We start from the raw sequence: 23,257 nt of genomic DNA, 5'->3' as shown, positions 1-23,257 counted from the left end.
GGAACAGACCTGTGATTTCACTGGTAGAAGGAATTCTTAGGTGAGGAAATTCCATCTATTAATATGTCAGTAAATGGCCTGCCATTTATAGTGTAGCTTAGAGCTTTGAAGGGGTTAATTGCTTTGCTTAGGATCACACAGTTGGTATGTGTCAAAAGCAGAACTTGACCCCAGTTTCTCCTGATTCTGACACCAGCTCTCTATCCAAATATTTGGGATTGTCATTTAGAAAATGTGTGCTACAACTGTAATACTCCAGCAATTTGTTGTTTTTAAATTTACTAAAAAGTCCTTGAAAACAATTTACTAGAGACTTGTTTACTTTTACCAGAATAATTTCAATGTCTGTATGTTGTCTCCATTAAAACTATTGTGAGAAAAGAAAAAAAAATGTCTTCCCCCATGTTGTAGCTCAGTAGTAAAATAAGTTTCTCATTGGAAAAAATGTCCTCAAATAGCTGATTTTATACTTCAAAATTCAGCTGCTGGTGTATGTACTCATGATTTCTAATATTGTATACAACAGTGGGTGGGAGAGTTTCCCAGGAAGACATTTTTATGTGACACACATTTGCTGTCTATGAATAGCTCCTAGAAAAATAGTACAGGGGATTCATGGGTAGTTATTTGAAGACTAAATTAGACAACTTATGGAATATGATTCTTCCCCAAGATTATTTTTGATGATTATCCTGTGAGATGCTAAAGGAGAAGAGGTGAAGTGCCATCAATGGTTTTACTTCGTATTGAGACATCAACATTTCATATTGGTGGGTATAATTTACTCTGCTGAACAGATATAATTGATAAACCTTGCGTAAGTAAGCTACAGGGATTGGATTGAAAGGGAGGTCTTTATGTAATCAACGCATTTATTCATGGAACTAAGCACGATCAGGTAAGTTTTGGTTTTTCCACCATTAACCTAGAGAAGAATTGGTATTTCAACCTTTGAGGTACCTTTAGTAAAGAAATTAAAATATTAAGTTTTGTTCATTTTTCAACATAGCTCATTCTACTCAAAGTTGACTTGCTTGTTAGAAAAGGAGGTCTTCTGTCATTTTAAAATCTTTGGATCATGTTTGGAAATTTTTTTGCTTACATAACCAAAGAGATAGCAGATAGTGCAAGTAAGACTATAAGGTCTTTAATAAGAATCATGGGCACATGACAATATATGTCAAATGAGATAATGTATATAAGTTGGTAGGTAAACTTTAAAGCACTGTTTAAAGCTCATAGAAATAGGAGGTTTTATTATTGTACATAGACTAAATTTCAGTAAGTATGGATACCATCATAACTAATGTATAAGCATCTTTTAAGAAACTGTCCTAGTTGGATATTGACAAATGACTTTGGCCTTTTCTATTTCATTTTAATCTATACCTGCTTGATCAAAGGTATTCCAAGGACTCGGAGATCTTTGCTACTTCTAAAACTCTGTTATGCTATGTCTATCCCAGTTATCTAATTATAAATAGCTTATTTATAGATGTATACTAATCCTTTCCATCCAATAAATAATTTCATTTAATACTGGTAGTCTGAAAGAACTTTAAAATTCTTACTCTTCAAACATAAACGTCAAAAGATGTGCTTTTTTCCCCCTCTACAGATACAGTTTTCCTGGAATCTTTTCTTGACTTAGAATCAGTTAACTTTTTTTCCCATTGGATAACTTTGAGGCTTAGCAAACACATTGTGGCCAGCAACTAAATTTTGTGTAAAGCAGAAATAATTGGTTTAATATTTTTTTTAAAAGTAGTTCTTAAAATAAACTAATTTTTCTACTTCCAGAAGATTAGAGAAGTGAAGTTTATTTTAAGGACGTTATTAGTGCTCTGTCTCTCCTTTCAGTGGACTTTTTAAAAACTTTATTTGATGGTGTATCCACCAAGAGACAGGGAGCTCTTGAAGGAAAATCTTGTTCCCTTTCTGCCTTTGTTTCCCTTATGAGTAGCGCATACTAGGCGCCCAATAAATTTTGAATTTGAGGCAGTATTCATCAAAATGGGAGTACTTGGCCTGCTGTTGGTGTAACTTACTTAAAACTCATCATATATTATTTAGCTATCTTTGTTGGGGTATGCAAAGGTTAGAAACTCCTTGAAGGTGAACTTCTAGCACTTTCCATAGTTGTCTCAAAGGATCTTGGATTTAGCATGATTTAGTAAGATTCCTTACAATGGTAAGGAATCTTAGAGGACAGCCAATGTAAGTCCCTCATTTCAGAGACAAGGAAACTGATGTCTAAGGAATTTAAGTGACTTGTCTAATGCCACACAGGAAGGGGCAGATCCAGTATTGGAGCATGGGTCCTCCACATCCAAATCTAGCTACCATTCAACAGTAGACTTATTTATTGCCTCACCTTTAAACATTAAACATGTAAACATCATTGTGATGTAGTAGAAGTACCACAAAATTTTGGAGTCAAAGGATTAGGGGTGTGGAATCTGTAGCCTTGAGGCCACAAGTGACCTTCTAGGTCCTTGGGCATGGCCTTTTGATTGAGTCCAAGTTTTGCAGAACAAATCCTTTTATTAAGGTGATTTATTCTGTGAAGTTTGGGCTCAGTCAAAGGGCTGAGGACCTAGAGGGCCATGTGACCTAAAGGCCACAGGTTCTCCACCTCTGAGTCCTAGCTTCAAATAGTATCAGCTCTGCTTTTGGCTTCTTGCCACCTGGGCCTTAGGTAGACCATGGACCTCGATTTCCTAATCTTTCACATTTGTGGATTTGACTAGGTGATCTCTAACACCTTTTCTCATCATAATTCTTATTTATTTAACTATTATTGATATGTTTTTTAAATAGTATAATAATTTCCATAATTACCCTAGCTGGTGTGGAAAATAATTAAGCAAAACCTAAAACTACAATAAATACATCTAAATGGAGAGGCAGTATTCTATACCTATAGCACCTTCAACCTAGCTTTGAAGTTTTTTTTTTTACAGTTATATGTTTCTTTCTCCCATCCCCCACCCATTAAAAAGACAAAAGAACAAATTTCCTGGACCAAATATGCAAATAAAATAAATCCCTTCACTGCCTGAATAATATGTATGCATATATCTATATTCACATATATATAAAGATGTGGGTGTGTGTGTATACAAATATGCAGTCATTCAATGATTCAGTCCTGTCTAACTCTTCATGACTCTTTACGGGGTTTTCTTGGCAAAAATAGTAGAGTAGATTGCCATTTCCCTCTCCACATGTATGCATATATACATATAATTCTAAATTGTATACAGGTATGTATATGTGTGTATATATGCATATATATACGTATCTGTCTCTCTGTCTTTCTGTCTGTGTCTATCTGTCTCTGTTTCTCTGTGTCTGTCTCTCTGTCTCTCTCTCTCTCTTTCTGTCTCGCTCCATCATTGAGAGAACATTTGCTAGGTTCCCCCAAATCTTTGTTCCTGCAGGAATATTTTTTTCATCCTCGAAACACACATCAGACTAGTAAATCTAGAAGTCAGAGGATCTGCCTCGCCTACCTCAGCACCAGTAAGAGTTTCCTTTTCTAACAACAGTTTCCTATAGGCAGTGAGTAAAATCCAGAAGGGCCTTTTAGTTCTCCCCTTACCCTTGTTCATGGGGGAGCAAACTAGACCCTAGGGCAGGACTATATGAGACTCACACTAAACCTAGAAGAATTTATCCCAGAAAACATAGAGTCCTTGCCAGTCTCCAAATTGAGTGCCTGAATATCTAGGGAAGGGTGTGGTCAGCCAGTCCCTTAGAAACATTGATAACAATAACTCACATATATTGAGCATTAAGTTTTACAGAAAGTTTTCCCCATGTTAATCTCATAAGGTAGGTAGTGAATTTAAAAAAAAAAAAACACCTGAAGTTCAAAAAGTTTGTGATTTACCCAGTGTTAGATTATTAGGGAATATCTGAATCAGTGTTTTTAAAATGTTTAGAGTATTTTTTTCCAGAGTTAACCTCTCATGAAACCTTTTCTGATGCCCTCAGCTGTACTATACATATCTATATACATATGCATACATTTTACACATGTGTTATATGTATATGTGTGCATGTTGTCTATTCTGATAGACTATGATCTTTTTGAAAGGACTGTTTTACTTTTGTCGTTTTATCTCTACTTCTTAGCTCAGTGCTTGGAGATCAGTCAGTCAACAAGTATTTATTAAACATCTTCTACATGCCAGATGTTGTATTCAAGGGAACAGAGACAAAAGCAAAACTGTCCCCCTCCCAAAGGAGTAATATTCTAAAGTGAGAGAGAAAATGGGCATATACAATAAAGAAGATACAAAATTATCTTGGGATCAATGGGGACATACTAGTAGCTGGAAAGCCTCATGTAGATAGTGAGGCTTAGATGAAATCTGGAATTCCAGGATGCATATCTGAGGAGGGAGGGAGATCCCTCGGGCATAGACTTAGTGCAAAGACATGGTGGTTGGAAAAGAAAAGTGGTTCTACAGAACGAGATCATATACTGATGGAGTGATATAATAAGACTACAACGAGAGGAGAAGGCCAGTTTGTGAGCAGCTTTAAGTGTTAAACGGAAGAGTTTGTTTGATATAGAGCTAATAGGGACTCACTGTTGTTCATTGAGTAGAGTACTTATGTGGATAGGCTAGTGCTTTAAGAAAATCTTTTTGACCTTGAATAGAGAATGAGAAGAGGAGGATTTGAATAGAGAGAGATTTGAGGCAGTAGAAACTATTAGAAAAGGTTTTATAATAATCTAAGTGAGAAGTGATGGGGGCATAAACCTAGGGTGGTAACTGTGAGTATATGGAGGGATGAATGAGAATAAGGAGTCTGGTATGGTATCAAGTTTGTAATCCTAGATAACTGTGTCTTAGTTTCCTTAATTGTAAATGGGATAGTGGTAGCACCTAACACGCAAGATATTTGTGACGATCAAATGACACATGTGTAAAGCTCTCAACATTGTGGGTGGCACATACTAGGCACTTAATAAATGGTTCTTTCCTTCCTTTTTCCCTCCCTCCCTCCTTTCCTCCCTTCCTTCTTCCTTTCCTTGTGTTTACTTTCACTTTCACCTGCTTTTTTAATGATGTATGGAGCTCCTGCAGTAGAAAATGCCTTGACCAGTGCAGGTTAGCAATACATCTTTCCTTTCGTTTTAGAGAGTGGCCTGGTGCTCTTAGAAGTTATGAGAATTTTCTGCAGTCATACAGCTATTGAATGCTAAAGGCAGTATTCATCCCCAGATCTTCTTAGTTCTATGGCCAACCCTTTGTACATGATGCCACCAAGGCCCCTCCCCTTGTAGGATATCAAGTACAGCATCCCTAAGAAGATGACAATTTTCCAGCCTTGACCCTGGGGCTTGGCATCATTGTGATGGTGGTTATGAAAGCAACTATGTGAGAGCCAGGAAGTAAAATCACAAGTCAAATTTCAGCCTTCATTATAAGCTGCTGTGAAACAGAATTGAGGATTGAGAAATGATTCAAGCAATATTGAGGAGTCTGATGTGGCTGCAATTTATTAGAGCATTTATAATAGCAAAATAACTTCCATCTGTGTTTATTGGAAGAAACAAAAAAAAGTTGTTTGTATGATTAGTTCAAAGAAAAAACTGTGGTTTCCCATGGCAACAAATAGGCAGTTACCACAGTGCTCATAGATACCTTGAGATTTCAATTGGGAGAATTTTGATCATAACCTTTTTTTTTTAACTAAATGGGAAGGATTGAAAAAACTGACTTTGAGAATTTATTGAATGTAAAACTTCATTAACTGAAATATTTTATTAAATCTTCTAGCCAAAGTTGTTTTAAAATATGTCTACAAGAGAGGGCTATGATAAGAATGGAATTTGAGTGTCTGCTTTAAGAGGGAAAAAAATGAAACCTCATAGACATGTGATTGATTTTTAAGCCAAAGTTTTTATTGCAACCTCTTTGCTGTCTCTAAAAACCGAATTGTGTATCACTACTAACTATGATACATCTGACTTGGAATTTACACAGATGATTTGTAGACAAAGCAGGAATAGAGACCTGCATATGGTACTGCTATTCAGAAATAACAAGTTAGGCAAGTCAGTTAACAAGTATTAAGTTATACAATGAAAAAAATAAACTCTTCCCTCAAGAAACTTACATTCTATCTGGAGAAACAATGCACACACATATGTAAACACACAAAGTATGAGGTATTTGGGAAGGGATGAATATCTACAGGGATCATGGAAGGTCTCATGTAGGAGGTGGCTCTAGAACAGACCCAGCTTGGAAGAAAACTGGGGATTCTAAGAGGCTGAGGTATGCAGGGACTTGGTTGACTGATGGATTGTGGGAGTATGTTTATTTCAACTTGACAACTTTTTAGATATGGAGAGTGAAGGACAGAGAAGAGTCAATGGTGACCAAAGTTGCAAACCTGGGTGACCGAAAAGATGGTTGTGCTTTTGACAAAAAATAAGGAAGTTTGGAAGAGAAATGAATTGGAGGGGAAAGAATATGATTTCTCATAAAATTGAAACTCCTATTCAGTACTAAATGTCCAACAGGCAGTTGGCTATTGGAGTGGCATCTCGTTTGATGGACATGGGCTAAATGTGTAGATCTTAGGATGACCTGCATAGAGGTGACAACTAAACCCATAGGAATGGATGAGATTTCAAACATAGAGGGTGTTAACAGTAAAGTGAAAAGCCTGGGACAGGTCCTTGGGTTCCACCTCAAGTTAAGGGGGCAGGATTTTAGTATAGCAAAAGGGATGAAAAGAAGAATCCATACATATAGATAGAGAACCAAAAGATGTCAATATAAACAAGATAATACAGAGAGGAGACTACCTGGAAATCCTCAGAGGCTTCCTATCCCCCCTACCATGTGAAGTTTCTACTCCTTCATTTGACTTTCATGTCTTTCTACAAAGTAGTACCCCTTTACCTTCCTAGTCTGTAGTTATACTCCCATCTTTTCTTTACTCTGTGTTTCAACCTAAATTGGACTTTTCTGTACCATAAACATCCCCAGAGGTTTCTTGCTTATGGGTCTTTGCGTATGCCTGTTTCTTATGCCTAAACTATTGGAATTCCTTCCTTTTCCTTCTTTATCTCCGAATTCTTCCGATTTTTTAAAGCTCAACTCAGATGACAATGATTTGATGAAGCCTTCATTGAGGTTCCTTCCCTGTCACTGATTTTTTTTCCTTCATACCTCACATAGCACTTGGCTTTGCATATCCCTAAAGCACTTATCACATGTTAGAGCCAAGTCACATCATATGTGCATTAACTTTAGGTGAATTCAACTGTAGAAGGTCAAAAAAAAGTTAAAATGCATGCAAAAAATCATTAACTTGTACCACCAGACAGTGGGTCTTCCATTTGCCCAATCTCTTGCAACCTTGGGAAAGGATCTAGCTCTGTCCAGCATCCTGATCTCAGGTTGCCAGCTCTGCTTCCAAGATGGGAGCAAACAGGGAAAGGAAGTTGGGTTGGGGAGAAGGAGCAATGATGTTAGCAAATGGAGCAATGTTAGGCAAAGAGCAAATAATGGAGTTGTTCTTCCAGCAGTCTCAGAGCCTAACTCTGCCTACTTTGGATTCTTGCATTTTATAGATGAATTTAATAAAGGGTAATTTTTATGGTAGGGAATTTTCACTTAAACTAACCTAAGACCTCCTACTACCACTCCTCTTACAAAATTTGGCTCCATTGTGTTGTGTATTACAATTATCTATTTCTTACTTTCCTAACAGGTCTGTGATTATAGGGATCATGTATACTCTAAGTTGTATCCAGGCTACACCTAACCTTATAGCACAAAACTCTGTATTCATTATTAGATGCTTAAGAAATGTTTGTTGAGTATGAATTTCTTGAAATTCTTCTATGGCACAGTAAATCTGGCTATAGTGCCAAACCAACTGTTAAATGGAGATTTATTTATTTATGCATATTGAATATTGACCAGAGTACCAAATAACTTCTGGAAAATTTCCTTTGGTTGGATGTTGTAATAACAGATGATAACAACAACTAACATCTATATGCTATTTAAGGTTTGCCTAGGAACTTCATATTATGTCATTTAGCTTTTACAGCAACCCAAGAGTTAAGTACAATGGGTGTTATTCCTGTTACAGATGGGGGCTTAGAGAGGTTAAGGGAATTGCCTATAACCACATACCTAGTAGAGGCCAGAGTCTGAATTCAAGCCCAGATATTTCCTGATCCTAAGTCGAGTGTTCTCGACTTACCCTGTCTCTGCAAATTAATAAGTGAACAATTTAATGTTCATGATTCTTTTGGTATATACCTATTAATAAAGTTGAACAAGGAGATACATTAATTTTGAGGCAATTGGTACAATTTAATGTTATAATAATATAATTATGTTATATATGATATAATAATAAATTATCATAATGTAATAATAAATTATGAATGAATAAATTGTGTGACGATACGGATCATATCATCAATAAGGGAAACAGGTGCTGAGATACGGATGTGAAGAAAAAGTTATTCTGTAATTCTATTTCTTATCTCTTCCCTCAGTTACTTCCCTCTCCTTTTCTCCCTCAGAACCAGTGCCACAAATGAAGACTAGACAGGGATGTGATTTCCACTTCGGTTCACTTCATGTTAAAAATGAAAGTCCGGGAAGGAGTTAATTGTTCTTAGACTGTCTATATTAACCTTCCATTGGACTCTTACAAAAATAACCTTAAAAAATAGGTGACAGAGGCTGTTAATGCCCTACAATAAATTACATCAGATGTTTATGGCAATAGTCTTCTGACTCACTTTTATAAAAGGCATACACTTGTTATGAAAAATGCTTTAGGAACAGCAGTACTGTCAAGGAACCATAATTTAATTTTAGTAAAGGAGAGAGATTTCCAAATATTCTACCCAGCTCTTCCTGGCTTTGTCTGTTTCTGTCTCTGTCTTTGTCTCAGTTTCTGTCCTCACCTTTGTTTCTGGATCTGTTTTTCTATCATAATTCTCTGTCTGTCTGTCTTTATTTCTTCTCTGTCTCTGTCTCTGTCTCCTCCTCCTCCCCAAGTTTTTCTTTTTAAATGTTTTCCCTTAACATGATTTTAGCTGAAACAAAAAAAGTTAGAAAACATTGTGGCACTTCTCTCTTTTTATGCCCTGCTTTAGTTTTTTGCTCTTCTTTAGTGGACTTTCTACATCTCAGAGGATCCCAGAGGATGTAGGATTTGCTGGTTAATTGCAAAGGGAATTAGAGTAATGAATGCAAATCTCCAAAGACTGTTCAACCCAGTACATCTTGCTTTAGGCATTGAGAAGAAATCCAAAGTAAATCCTGAACGTAGTCAGTACTGTTTAAACTGACAGAGAGTCCATGTTTATTTGAACAGAAGCATCCTCAAAACCAACTTATATGCCCAAGAACCTGTTAAGCACAGTAGAGTGGACCTTAAAGAATCATTTATTTTTTAATGTTTGTTTAAATGCCAAATTGTTCATCACTCCCTTCAGTGAATAATAGTTCCTATAAAATGGTTTGATCTTTTTGTGAGGAACTGATGTTTATATGTTTATTTTCTATTGCATTAACTTAGTAATTTGTTTTCCATAAATAGAAGACAGAGAATTCTGGCAAAATCATCTTAGGTTAAAAATAACAATGGCCCCTCTGTTCAGAGGCCATCTGAAGATTTGGAAAATAGTCTTTAAGGTACAGTTAATGAAAATAGGAGAACAATTCAGCTGTCTTCTATCAGATATTACTCATTAGTTTCTATTTTTAAAATGCATAAACATTTATAGGAAACATGAACCTAAACAACTCAACTTGCTTGCTGTCTACGTTAATTTAATTAATGTCTGCATACCAAATACTCAAACATTATTTTATTCACTCCTATCAAATCTCCATCTTATTTTTTATCTTATTTATCTTATTTTTCTTAATATGAGCATAATATATGCTCTCTTCTCCTCTTCCTTCTGTTTTACATAAACATTGTTTCTGATTTCTTTGTCTTCCTTACAATTAATACCAAGAAAGGCAAGGAATATAAATTACTTTCTCCAAGGGAAAACTGTCCTGTAAGGAAAATAATTTATTTTTCATTATTCAAAGACTTTATTTTAGGGTCACTAATCTATACATGCCAGTTTATTGTTGGTTAGGAAAAAACAACGGTGTCAACAAAAAACCCAGCTTAATCATTTTATGATTCAGAGTCTCAAGTTTTCTTGTGTTTATGAAGGAAAAATGATCACAGGCCTATTTATGAAGTGAATCACAGAGGATTCACCCTCACTAGATGTCATTATTCAATTTCATATTATTTGTATCCAAAATAGCATTAATTTAAATAGTTGATATTTATTATGATTTCACCCCTGACCCTTTTTTAACTTAAAAAAGAAGTTGCTCTGTCTCATAATTTTAAAATGAAAATTTATCAAGACATAAAAGAATATCTTCTAAATCAATTTTAATAGATCAATGTAATGGAATATTATTATATCATAAGAAAAGATGAATATGGAGAATCTAGGTGAGGATGCAATGACTTGTATAGATGATATGAAATAAAGAAATTAGAACTGAGAAAATGACTCACACAATGACTTCAAAAATATAATTGGAAAGAACCCCAAAAATTCTTACCCTAAATTCTGTGTAGTGCCAATGATCAAACTTAGAAGAAAAGATGGGAAAATTCAATTTCTTCCCTTCTTTGCAAAGTTGGCAGAGCATGATTATGAAATATTGCATATTATGTTCCTCACTTTGGTTGAACTGTCTTTTTGGTCCTCTCTTTTTTTATTCCTTGTTACAAGGTTAGGGAGGCATATATTTGGAAGTGAAGATTATGTTAAAATCAATAAAACATTAAGGAAAAATAGAAAGTCAGGAATATTTGTGGTAAGAATTGTTATAAGGCTTAAGTGAAGGAAGGATAGAAGGGGGGAAAAAGCATTTAAGGGCCTTCTATATGTCAGGCATTGTCTTAAGTGCTTGGCAAATATCTCATTTGATCACAGTATCTTTTGATATGGGTGCTATTATTACTGCATTTTACAGATAAGGAAACTGAGATATATGGAAAGTAAGTGACTTACCTGGGGTCACATAGGTAGTAAATGTTAAAGGCTGGATTTGAACTTGGGTCATCCCGACTCTAGGCCCAGCACTCTATCCACTGTGCCACCTTGTTACCTCTAGATAATGTATAAAAAGGCAGATAAGTGGCACAGTGGATAGAATGGCTGGCCTGGAGTCAGGAAGACTCAACTTCCTGAGTTCAAATTTGACCTCAGACACTTACAAGCTATGTGATCCTAGGCAAGTCACTTAACCCCATTTGCCTCAGTTTCCTCATTTGTAAAATGAGTCAGGGTATTTTTGCCAAGAAAAATCCTTAATGGGGTCACATGGTATCATCCAGAACTGCAAACAACTGAACAGAAACAATAAAAAATATGAAAAGTACTTTGCAAATTATAAAGCCTCATACAAATATTATTTTATATAAATGTTAGTAATTTCCTGTATTCTTCCCCAGGTTTCAGTATCAATTAAGTATTTGAATATGTCAGATTGAGTCTCTCATAGAAATATGTTCATCTTGTCATCTTATTCTTTTTTTCCTAATTTAACATTGGTTTTGGATTTTGCTCTAAAAGTCAATGCTATATTGCTCAAAGAGAGTTAATCTGGCAATGGCTTTCACCTCAGTAATGTTTCATCTTCTGTATGTGAAGATATAATCTGTTTAATATTTTTGTTATGTTGCTAAGTGTGTGTCATATCTAACACCTTCTATTTCTCTTTTTGAAGGAAATATCCATGATATGTGTGCAAAGTATAATCTCTGATCTTTGTATGATTATAATTTCATTATAATTATAAAAGCCGAATATTGTGATCTCTTCAATGTCCTAATCCTGAACCACATTTTCTTCTTTTCTTTTGGTTACTTTTCTCTATTGCATTTGTTATGGACTATTAAAGTTATTGATTCAGTTTGGTGACTATCATATTCTTCAGAACAGAATTTACTTCTCATCTTCTACAACAGATTCTGGTACATTAGATACAGTTATTTTTCTCTTCTTAATGTTTTGCTTCTATGTATGAAAATGCTTTAATATAAGGTGACCAGGGGTCTCATGAAATAATATTTGTTATTTTCTCTTGGATGAATGATAAGAGCAACTCTGACAATTTCTTTGTTTTCTCCTATCAAAATTTTTACATTTAGATGTGTGTATATATATATATGTGTATGTGCACAAATGTGTATACATGTATATGTATATATGTATGTATTACATAGACACATGTGTATGTATATGTGTATAGTCTGATTTTTTTTTCCTTTTTTTCCCTGCCCGAGCAGAGATGGCTGCCATTAGACACAAATGTGTGTGCATATAATAAGTCCATACTTCAATTTACGTTCTTTTTCTAGATGCAGATAACATCTTCCTTCATATGTCCTTTACAGTTAATGTGGTTATTTATAATAGGTAAAATAACTTATTCACTCAAAATCATTCTTAAAACAATATTGTTGTTACTGTATACAGTGTTCTCTGGGTTCTACTAATTTTGCTCTTCATTATTTCCTACAAGTCTAGCCATGTTTCTCTAAGATCATCAAATTCATCATTTCTTATAGCTCAGTAGTATTCCACCACATTCAGATACCACAACTTGTTTAGCCATTCTGCAGTTGACAGGTATTCCCTAAATTTCCAGTTCTTTGCCTCTGCAAAGAGAGCTAGTACTGATGTAAATACCGATATCATAAGATTATAGATTTAAAAATGGAGAGGCCGTTGATTCCACCCTCTCTAAATTTTCCAAGTGAGTACAGGAAAGTTCAGAGATATTAAGTGACTTGCTGAACACCACATACTTAGAAACATGGTTTTTGAACTCATGGGTTGTGAACCCTTGTTGTGCAAATTCTAAGTCAAGTATTTTTTATTTACTATGTCCCAGTGCCTTTAGGAGTCTGCATTGGTTGTGGATCAGCATCTCTTAAAGAACATTAATGCTTACAGATGATTTAAAAACAGCAATTTCTAGAACTTTCTGTTCCCCTTTCCACCACTCTACCTCTGTCACTGAAGAAGCTCAAGGGACCTAGCTGCTTAGGATTAAAGATTATTTTAGGAAAAAAAAATCTGCTTCATGGTTTGTTTGTCAGACTCAAAGAATTTATTACCTAGTAGCCAGCCTACTGGAAATGAGCTGTTCTGTAGCTTGCTAAGCTGGTCCTTTAAAAAGCGGATATAGCATTTAGCTGTGCCCATATTTGAAACTTTGTTATTACTTATCAGAATGCACACTTCCTTGACAGTGTCTTTAAGGACCAATAGTCACTTTCACACCAAAGCGAGGCATTGGAGTAGGAATTCACAGTAGAATGATAAGTCTGTTTAGACTCCTAAGTGGTATGTGTTGCTTGTTTAAAGAATTTAGGTTGAAACTTTTTTTAAAAAATCTTATGTTTTTTTTTCCCAATTGCATGTAAAGATAGCTTTTTTTTAAATATCCATCTTTTTCAAAAATTTTGAGTTCCAAATTTTCTCCCTCCCTTACCTTCCCCATCCTTAAGATGGTTGCATCCTATCCTATTTCTTTTACTTTGATCCTTCTAATTTTGGATTTGAGACTGTGCATCCTGAGACACTTTCAGAGGATATGGGAAGTCCAAACTGTTTTCAAAATAAAACTAGATGTTTATCACCCCCACAAACAAAAGTCCTTTAAGGTACCATAAAAATGTTTGAATGTAAATAGATCATAAGATGAAAAATTTAAGAATCATTGGTCTAAAATATGCAGGGAGCTGAATCAGAAATAATTATGAAATTAGTAACCAATTGTTTACTATCTCTGTACATGTCTGCATCCTCTCTCCCTCTCTCTCCCTCTTCCTCTGCCCTAACCCCTCTCCTTTATCTCCTCTCTCTTCTCCTCTCTGCCTCTCTCCTCTCTCTCCCTTCTGCCTCCACTCACTCATGCACAAATATATAAAATATTTTATGCAATATTTTCACATATATGAATATAGAGTAATATTATATGTTATACTATATGGTATATAAGGTATTGTGTATTTTTTCAAATATGGGTATATACTATTATATATGGTAATAGATTTAGAGCTGGAAAGGCTATCAAGTTTAATGCCTTCATCTCACAGATTAGGAAATTTGGACTAATTAACTAAGTACTTAAATATATTAAGAAATGTCAAAATATGTACATATATAATAATGAAGATGGCTTATAGAAAATTGTAGATTTATAGTTTTTCAAACAAGTGTTAAAAATCAGTTATCTTAATTTGTTTTATAATCTCCCTCCTCCATCTTTCACCATCAGGTCAATTACAATTTAGATTATTAATTTCATTTATTGTCTTACTAAGTTGAATAAGATGGGTTAATGTCCAATGGCATCCTTTTCTTGAACATATCCCTTGTTTCCCTAAAGTATTTCTATTTAACTCTACCCTGTCAAGAAACAAATCAAATTAATTAATGTAAAATTTCTAATTTTTATGATTAAAGGGGGAAAAATTTACTTCTCTCCTTTGGCTGATTTGTCAAATATTGCTTGCTAACTTTCAGTTATGTTATGACCTCCTCCTGAACACACACATAGTGTTACATCTTCTATGGATGCTTTCACTGAGATATATTTGTAAAGCACAAAATCTGGTTGTATGTTAAGTAGGTGGGTTGCTGATCTACCAGAATGCCATTCTGCAACAAGGCTTTATGAATTGTTTATAAGTGCCAAACTGGACAATGGAAGCTTTATGTCAACTGCCTAATTAACCATAATAATTCTTGTTAAAATCTGGTAAGAAGCTGTACTATGTAATGAATGCCAAGTATTCATCCTCTTTCTTCCCCATTTTGTTCCTCCCGATCTCATTCTTACTTACTGTGGGGTGAAAAGTCTCTCAGTTGCTTGTCATTTCTTTTTCTGTTGCAGATTGAAAATGTTGATGTCTGCCTTAGCTTTCTAGCAGCCAGAGGAGTAAACGTGCAAGGTCTATCTGCTGAAGGTAAGAACTCTTCCATCATAGGCAATGGGAGAATGATTTGGGGAAGATTTTTTTTGTCTTTAAAAAGTTTTATGAATAAAAGGCTATCAAGCAACCTGTAAAATGCAAAATGAGCTGATTTTTAACAACTTTCAATTAATTGATAATATATGGAAAGTATAAAACATGTAAATATAAATTTTAAAATTTTAGTTATAAATAATAATGTATTTTATATATGAAAAGTAAAAACTACCGAAATTTTATAGGGCAGATAGCATAATCATGATAGAATCACAAGGACTGGTTACATGAGAAGATAAAATTAATTGTAAAAGACCTTGATTTTGGGAAAGATTGAAGGCAAAAGGAGGAGAGAATGGTAGAGATTGAGATGAATAGATAGTATCACGAATGCAATGAACATGAGCTTGGACAGATTTTGGGAGACAGTGGAGGACAGAAGGACCTGACCTGCTATCATATTTGGAGTCATGAAAAGTCACACATGACTGGCTGATGGAATAGCAACAAAGACAGTAAATAAAAGGCTAACATATTTGATACTGGCAAGAAGCATTAATTAAACACTTAATATGTAGCAGTGACAGCATTGTTGTAATATTAAATGGTAGCTGGCCCAAGTTCTCTAAATGTGGGAGTATGGAAGGAAAGATGTTAATGTGAATTTGGGGTTTTATGTTTTTTATTTAAAGCAGAGAATGAGAACAGATAAGTGGGAAGATTAGAAGGATTAGATGATATGAAAGAAAAGGGTGAGAATGGATCAACACAGAGACTGGGGGGTGCTTGCCTCTATCCATCCACGCACCCATCCACCAATCCACCCACCCATCTACCCATCTACACATCAGTTACTACTATGTAGCAGGAATTATGATCAGTTCTGTGCATATAATGAAACAATCTTTGTCTTCAAAGAACTTAAACTCTCTTTGGAGACACAACATTTAAACATATAAACATTTAATATATTATGTACATTAAAACACAATACACATTTCAAAATAAATACACAATAAATACAACATGTCCCAAAAGTTTTAGTACAACATTAAACTTTAATAGCTTCTTTTTGGATATTTTATAGAAAGGGGATGCGGGGAGGTATTTGCATCTAGGAAAAGTCTAGAAAGGCCTTCTTAGCAGGTAGTGCTTAGACTGAGCTTTGAAGGAAGAACTCTAAGATACAGAGGTGAGAAGAGAGTGTATTTCAGGTACGAGGGACTCCTTTGAAAAGACATCATGTCACGAGTTAGAATCTTATTTGTGAGGGAAAGTGAGGAAGTTAGTTTTACTGAAATATAGAACATGTGAAGGCAAGTAATGGCTAATTGGCCTGTGAGAGTAGTTTGTAGCCAGATGAGGGACTTTAAATGCTAACAGAAGAGTTTATATTCCATCCCTACACATGATAGGGATGCACAGCTTGTGCTGAGTAGGGAAGTGACCTGGTCAGATTGTTCTTTCCCCACCCTGACCCGGCAGCAAGTACCTTCTTGTATAACAAGAGTTCTTAACTTTGAATCTTTGAACTGCTTTCCTCTCCATTCCTGCCTTTTTTTAATGAACATTTTGATAAATGCATTTCATTATAATTGGTTTACTTTGTAATTCTATGAATCTTCATTTATGAACTTGGAAACATTATTCTGAGAAGGAGTCCATTGGCTACACCAGATTGCTAATGATACCAAAGAGGTTAATAACCTATGCTTTCTACAACATGTATATAGAGCCATTACATGTAATTGCATTACAACACGAACAATGATAACAGCTGTAAGATGGGACTTGCCTATTGCTATTTCTGTCCCTAGGGGTAACCCTAACACTATTAGGAGGATAAGCTGTAATGATTGAGTACAGAGTAACAGATCCGGTGGATCTCAGAGAGGAGCCCATCCTGACAAGAGAATCAGGGAAGGCTCCATGGAGAACGTTTCATTTCTGTTTGGATTTAGATGACGTATTAGAATTTAGCTGGTAAGAAGGTGATGGAGGAAGGGCATTCTAGATAAAGCAAGAAAGATTTGAACAAAGGCATGGTGATCAGAAAGAATGGGCAGTGTACAGCGGTCAAATTGACTTGCTTTCTGTTCCTTATAAATGGTGTGTAGCACCTACCATATCTCACTCTCCCAAGTCCTCCATGCAGTAAGACTAGCAGATCTGGTTCCCCCAGGTGGCTACCACTTCCCCCAAATTTCTATCTCTGTACAGATTCTCTCCAGTGTCTGCCATGTATCGCCAGCCTCACCTCTACCTCAGGATTCCTAATATCCTTCCTTTACATGAAGCCTTTGCAGTTCTTCTCAACTGCCTGATTATTCATTTTTCCCCATGCCTTCCCACCCAATTCTCTTATGCTTATCTTGTATTGAATACAAACTTTATATATACTGTTTGTGCACAAAAGAGAGACAAGAAAATCCGAGCTGGGAGGCACATATTATAGTATACACATATGATGAAATCAAATGGTATGCATTATAATATAACATATCACATATGTGATCATATTGTTACATGGCATATGTCATATATATCACATTATATTATGTAATATATACTGTAGATGTATAGATATATACATATATATTGGGCAAAGAGGTGGTAGAACGGTTAGAGGGCCTGGCCTGGAGTCAGGAAGACCTGAGTTCAAATTTGTCCTCAGAACTTACAAGCTGTTTGACCCTGGGCAAGTCACTTAACCCTGTTTGCCTCAGTTTCCTTATATGTAAAATGATCTGGAGAGGGAAATGACAACCACTCCTGTATCTTTGCCAAGAAAATCCCAAATGGGGTCACAAACAGTCAGACATGACTGAAACAACTGAAAAATAACAACATATATTACATATCAGGAAATATGTTAACAAAATATATAAATATATAATAAAATATGTAATAATATAAAATATTTTCTATATATTGTATTATATGTCCAAACAGTATGTGTATAATTTTTCCTTGGTAGATTAATTTCTTGAGGAAAGGGGATACATATATTTCATATATACTTATAACTGTACATTTTGCCTCCCCTGAGAGAACAAAAGCCTTTGAGCACAGAGTTCGTTCTTTTTTATCTCTGTATCTCTAGAACCTAGCGTTGCCCCTAGTACACAGTAAGCATGTATTAAATGCTCGTTGATTGCTTGAATACTAATAGCTAGATGAGGAAACTGAAACAGATCGAGATTAAGTGAAGTAATGAGGGTCATAAAGCTATTGTCTGAGTCTGGATTTGAACTGAGAGTTTACTGAATCCACATCCAGGTCTCTATTAACTGTGCCAGGTATCAAGCATTTGCTTGATGAAATAGAGAGCATTCTGTGTTCAATATAATAGAGTCTAGAGAAGGGAGTAAATGTCAGATAAGGTTGGAAAGGAGAGAGAGTATTTGTAAGCTTGTGGAGAATCTTACATGGCAATTAAGGGAGTATTATTTTTACTTAATAAACAAAAGGAGACCACTGAAGACTTTGGAGCAGAGGAATGATAATGCCAATTTTTGTTTGGAATAATGTTTGAAAGTACTTTAAAAATTATTTTTAAGGACATGAAGACTTACTGAATATCTGAGCTAGAAGGAATCTTGGAGTTCAATTATACTTGAACACAAAGAGAGGTTTTAAAATGTGAATTGTATAAATCTGGAAAAATGGTCATGAACTGTTGCAAAGTTAAGTGAGCAGAACCAGAACATTGTACACAGTAACACCAATATTGCAAGGATGGTCAATAGTCTTAGCTGTTCTGATCAAAATAGTGATCCAAGACAATTCAAAAGACCCATGAAGAAAAATGCCAACTACCTCCAAAGAAAGCATAAACTCTGAGTATAAACTGAAACCTACTTTTTAATTTTCTTGTTTTTTTAATGTATATTTTCTTCTGCAAGAAGGCTAATATGAAAATATTTCTTGCATGAATTCCCATGTATAATAGATGTAATACTTGCCTTCTCAAGGGGTGGGGCAGGGGTGAAAGGGAGAAAGGGAGAGAATTAAGAATTCAAAATAAAAAAAGAGTTAATTTTTTTATGTGTAATTCGGAAATATTTAACACAATAAACAAAAATAGATTAAAAAGTGAATTTAATAATAGAGGAAGGCATAGGTGGACTAATAGTTTGTGTGAAAAAGATCCCTGGATTTTAGGGGTCTATTAGCTAAAATATGAGTCACCAGCATGCCGTGGCTGATACATACACACACAAACACATATATGCACATATAAACATGCATACACACATATCTATATCTTTATATAGATATCTGTCTGATATCTATCTGACAGATATCTTTGTATCTGTCCATCTGTAAGTTTTAGGATACATTAAGTGAACTGCAGTGGAGAAGCTAGATTCAAACTCAAATAATCTTACCCAATGACAGAATTCTTTCCAGTGTACCATGTTCTGCTCTTTATGTATAAAACTAAGCTCTTTTATCTTCCCCCTCTATAAAACTTTACTTCCCCTACCTCAACTATGCTATCTCTGGTCATGACATCACTCTTTATTTAATAATCTGTGCTTAGAAACTTAGTGAGAAATTCATATATGTGGAGGTAGAAAAGACCTCGCAGGCCATCTAGTACAGATACATCATTTTCCAGTTCAGGAAACTGAGGCATTGGAAGGTGAAGTGAGTTGTCCAAGGTCACTTAGATAGTCATCATCAGAGATGGAATTGGGACTTGGTAGAAAATTCCGTTGCTTCCACACTCAACTGCCTGTAGCTCTTTTCTCCCTCCTAATTCCTCCCACTCTTTCTAATTTCTCTCACATCTGTCCCTCCTTGCCAGTCATGCTACAACTATGTCCATTCACACTCTCATTTGTTCTTACCTTGATTATTGCACTATACTTCTATTGATCACTCCTTCCAGTGTTTTGCCCTTTCTAATCCATCCTTCATATAGTTTCCAGAGTAATCTTTCTCATGACCACATTAATGCCCAGTTACCAAAAAAATCCATATTAATCTATAAAGTAAAATATCAACATCTTAGCCTAGCATCTAATCTGGTTTCACCCTATCTTCCTAGCTTTATTTCACACTCTCACCATTTATACATTCTACATTCTAGCCAAACTGTACTTGTACCTTTCATTAGGCAGTACAATGGAAATAACCTAGGCTTTGGAATTAAAAAAGATCTCAATTCAAATCCCTCTTCAGATACAAACTACCTGTGAGGCCTTGGGCAAAACACTTAATCTCTGTGATGGTCCTCAGTTTCCTCATCTTTAAAACTGTGGGTTTGTAATACATGGACTTGGAGGTCCAGTCTGGGTCTAGATATTGGACCTCTGATTTCTGATCTCATCCTGTATTCTCCCACCTGTATAAATTTACATAAGCACTCTCCCCTTCTATATCCCAACCATGACTGGAATTTACACCTTGACTTCTGCATGTTGAAGTCCTTCCATCCTTGAAGTACTCAGCTGCTGCCTTTTACAAAAAGGCCTTCAACTTAACCAAGCTGAAAGTTATATTTGCTCCTTTAAGATTTAGCTATTTTACTTTGTAGAGATCCTTTTTGCCTTCTATCACAAGGAAGCTATAAATCAATAAATATTTTGTTGAGCACCCACTATATGCTAGGCACTGTGCTAAGTGCTAGGGATAGAAATAAAGGGAAAAGACAATCCCTGTCCTTTAGGACCTCACAGTCTCATGTGGGAGACTACATGAAAGTAACTGTGTGCCGACAGGTCATATACTAAATAAATTGGAAACAAGTAACAGGAGGGAAGATGCTGTAATTAAGATAGGGGGCATGATGGAAAGAGAGTTGGGCCCAAAAGTCAGGAAGTCTTGAGTTCAAATTCAACCTCAGACTCTTACTAGCTTTGGGACTCTGAGTAAGTCTCATAACTTCTCCCTGCCTCAGTTGTCTCAACTGGAAGATGAGGATAATAATTGCACCTACCTCCAGCGTTGTAGTGAGGCTCAACTGAAAGGATTCAGCACAGTCCTTGACACATACACTTAACACCTTCTTGTTTCCCTCCCTCCTATAACACTCCCCCATATATTTTACTTACCTATGACCACATTTCCTCCTCCCATTTTGAGTATAACCTTCATGAGGGCAAGGATTATATCTCTTTCATCCCCATCATCTAGCATAAGGTCTTGGATGTAGCAGATATATAATAAATATTTATTGAATGAATAAAATCCCATTTTTAAACAAGAACTTAGAGCATTTTAAGAGTTCATTAAAATTTGTCAAAGTCTAAACTCAGGGTAAGAGTGTCATTTGTGCTTTCTTTTACACTGGGGAGAGGCTGGAAGAAAAAAAATAACAGTTCAGAAGTTTGTGTTACAGCAGCAATTCCACTGAGAAGTAGGGATCATATCATAAGCCAAAAGACAGCAGACCAAGCGCTTTGTTAATGCCACCACAATCCAAAGGCAGACAGAAAGCCTTGAAATCCCAGCATGAGCTATTTTATTGCTTCTTCTAAGCCACATTAAAAATAGTTTTTACCAATCTCCTAGATTTTTTTGCACCCTTCTGCTCATTTCTTTCTCTCTAATCAATTTAAAATATAACTACTATAAGAAAGGTCAGCTGCAGGTTGTAACTGTTAAGCATATCCTCATTTTTATAAAGAAATAAATGAATAAAATTTAAATGGAATTTTAAATACTGGTAGCAGCTGTTCCATTTAAAAATATTTAATCATAAATCTAAGGGAATGAAAATAATAACTGTCCTCTGATGTCTCATCATGCAGTGCTTGTGACCCTGAGTACCACCAAGTATTACCAAGCTTTATATTAACTACTCCATCAGTTAATTAATGAACTTCATCAAGCATCTGTGTAGCAGGAAGTGTTATAGATGCTGGGGATCCAAAGAAAGGCAGCAGCTAGTTGGCAAAGTGGATAGAGTGCGAGGCCTGGAGACAAGAAGACTCTTCTTCCTGAGTTCAAATCCCACCTCAGATACTTACTAGCAGTGTGTCCCTGGGCAAGTAACTTTATTTGCCTCAGTTTCCTTCTCTGTAAAATTATCTGGAAAAGGAAATGGCAAACCATTCCAGTATCATTGCCAAGAAAACCCCAAAAGGGCTCATGAAGAGTTGGATGTTACTGAACAGTAACAATGTAAAAAGAAAAAGTGAAATAATCCCCACCCTTAAAATAGTTTATATTCACTCAAAGGACAAGGCATGTGCCTTCAAAGGAAAACTGCTCCAGGATAATGAAACTTTGGGCCAAAGAAACTCTTGAAGACAATACATCAAGGAATAGAGGCACTGTGGTCTTTGTCACTACCCACAACTATGGAATCCTAGACCTTGGAAGTATTATACAGGAGGAAAAAATTTGGGGAGCAATGGATTAATAAACAAGCAATTATTTATTCATCCTGTTATGGGGCAAACACTGTGGTAGGCACTTAGGATAAGAAGACAAAAAAAATTACCACCCCTAAATGGAATGATTAAAATGGAGATTGACCTATAGCTTTCATTAGAAAAACTAAATTGAAATCTCAGTTTCCTGGATGTTGTGCTCCTATGTTTAGAAAAGTCTTATTAATTTGTGCCTAATTTATGCAAAAGATTGATAGCAAGGGCCAAGAGAAGGAACCTCTCATTGTAGAAATTCTGTTGATCTTATAATGATTTGATAAATAGAATTGTGTATTGAATAATTTTTCATATATGTGTATATGTGTGTATGTGTGCATACATGCCTATTTGCATCTTACAGCAGCCATCTCTAGGGTGGGGGAGAGAAAAAAAAAAGAAATTTACATAGTAACTTTATTATATATTTAAAAGGAATAGCAAGTATATAATAGATCTGTGCAATCATGTGCACTCATATTTTTATCATACTGTGTTATGGAAATTTTTATTTTATTCCATAAATTAAAAGTAAAATAAATAAATTAAAAAAATAAACTCTAGGCTTATTGTCAGATATTAAAAAATAAAAGGACAGTGGTAGCTTTCATTCCTTACTTGACAGTGTGAACCACTTCCTGAGCTGTGGAAATGTGACAGGCAATATTTTAAAACAGACATTTGATAGAAAAGCTACTAAGCTTTTGATTTGCTCATGAGAAAGCAAGTCTCAGAGTTGCCAAAGACAAGTCTGTTTTGAATAGTTTTTCACCTTACTCTCCTATCCCTATGCCTATTTTGAA

At 35.3% G+C, this 23,257-nt stretch overlaps 1 protein-coding gene across 1 annotated transcript in view; it reads left to right on the top strand.

Moving 5' to 3' along the window:
• The window catches only part of NAV3 (neuron navigator 3), a 341,502-nt gene that overhangs the window by 21,442 nt on the left and 296,803 nt on the right, over positions 1–23,257 (top strand). Inside the window, exon 3 of the mRNA XM_036760724.1 lies at positions 14,997–15,069. Within this exon, the coding sequence (XP_036616619.1) occupies positions 14,997–15,069 (73 nt within the window). The remainder of the gene's footprint in view (positions 1–14,996; positions 15,070–23,257) is intronic.

Source organism: Trichosurus vulpecula, chromosome 5, assembly GCF_011100635.1.
Source record: "Trichosurus vulpecula isolate mTriVul1 chromosome 5, mTriVul1.pri, whole genome shotgun sequence".
NCBI lineage: Eukaryota > Metazoa > Chordata > Mammalia > Diprotodontia > Phalangeridae > Trichosurus > Trichosurus vulpecula.
This window is presented reverse-complemented; position numbering and strand designations above follow the sequence as displayed.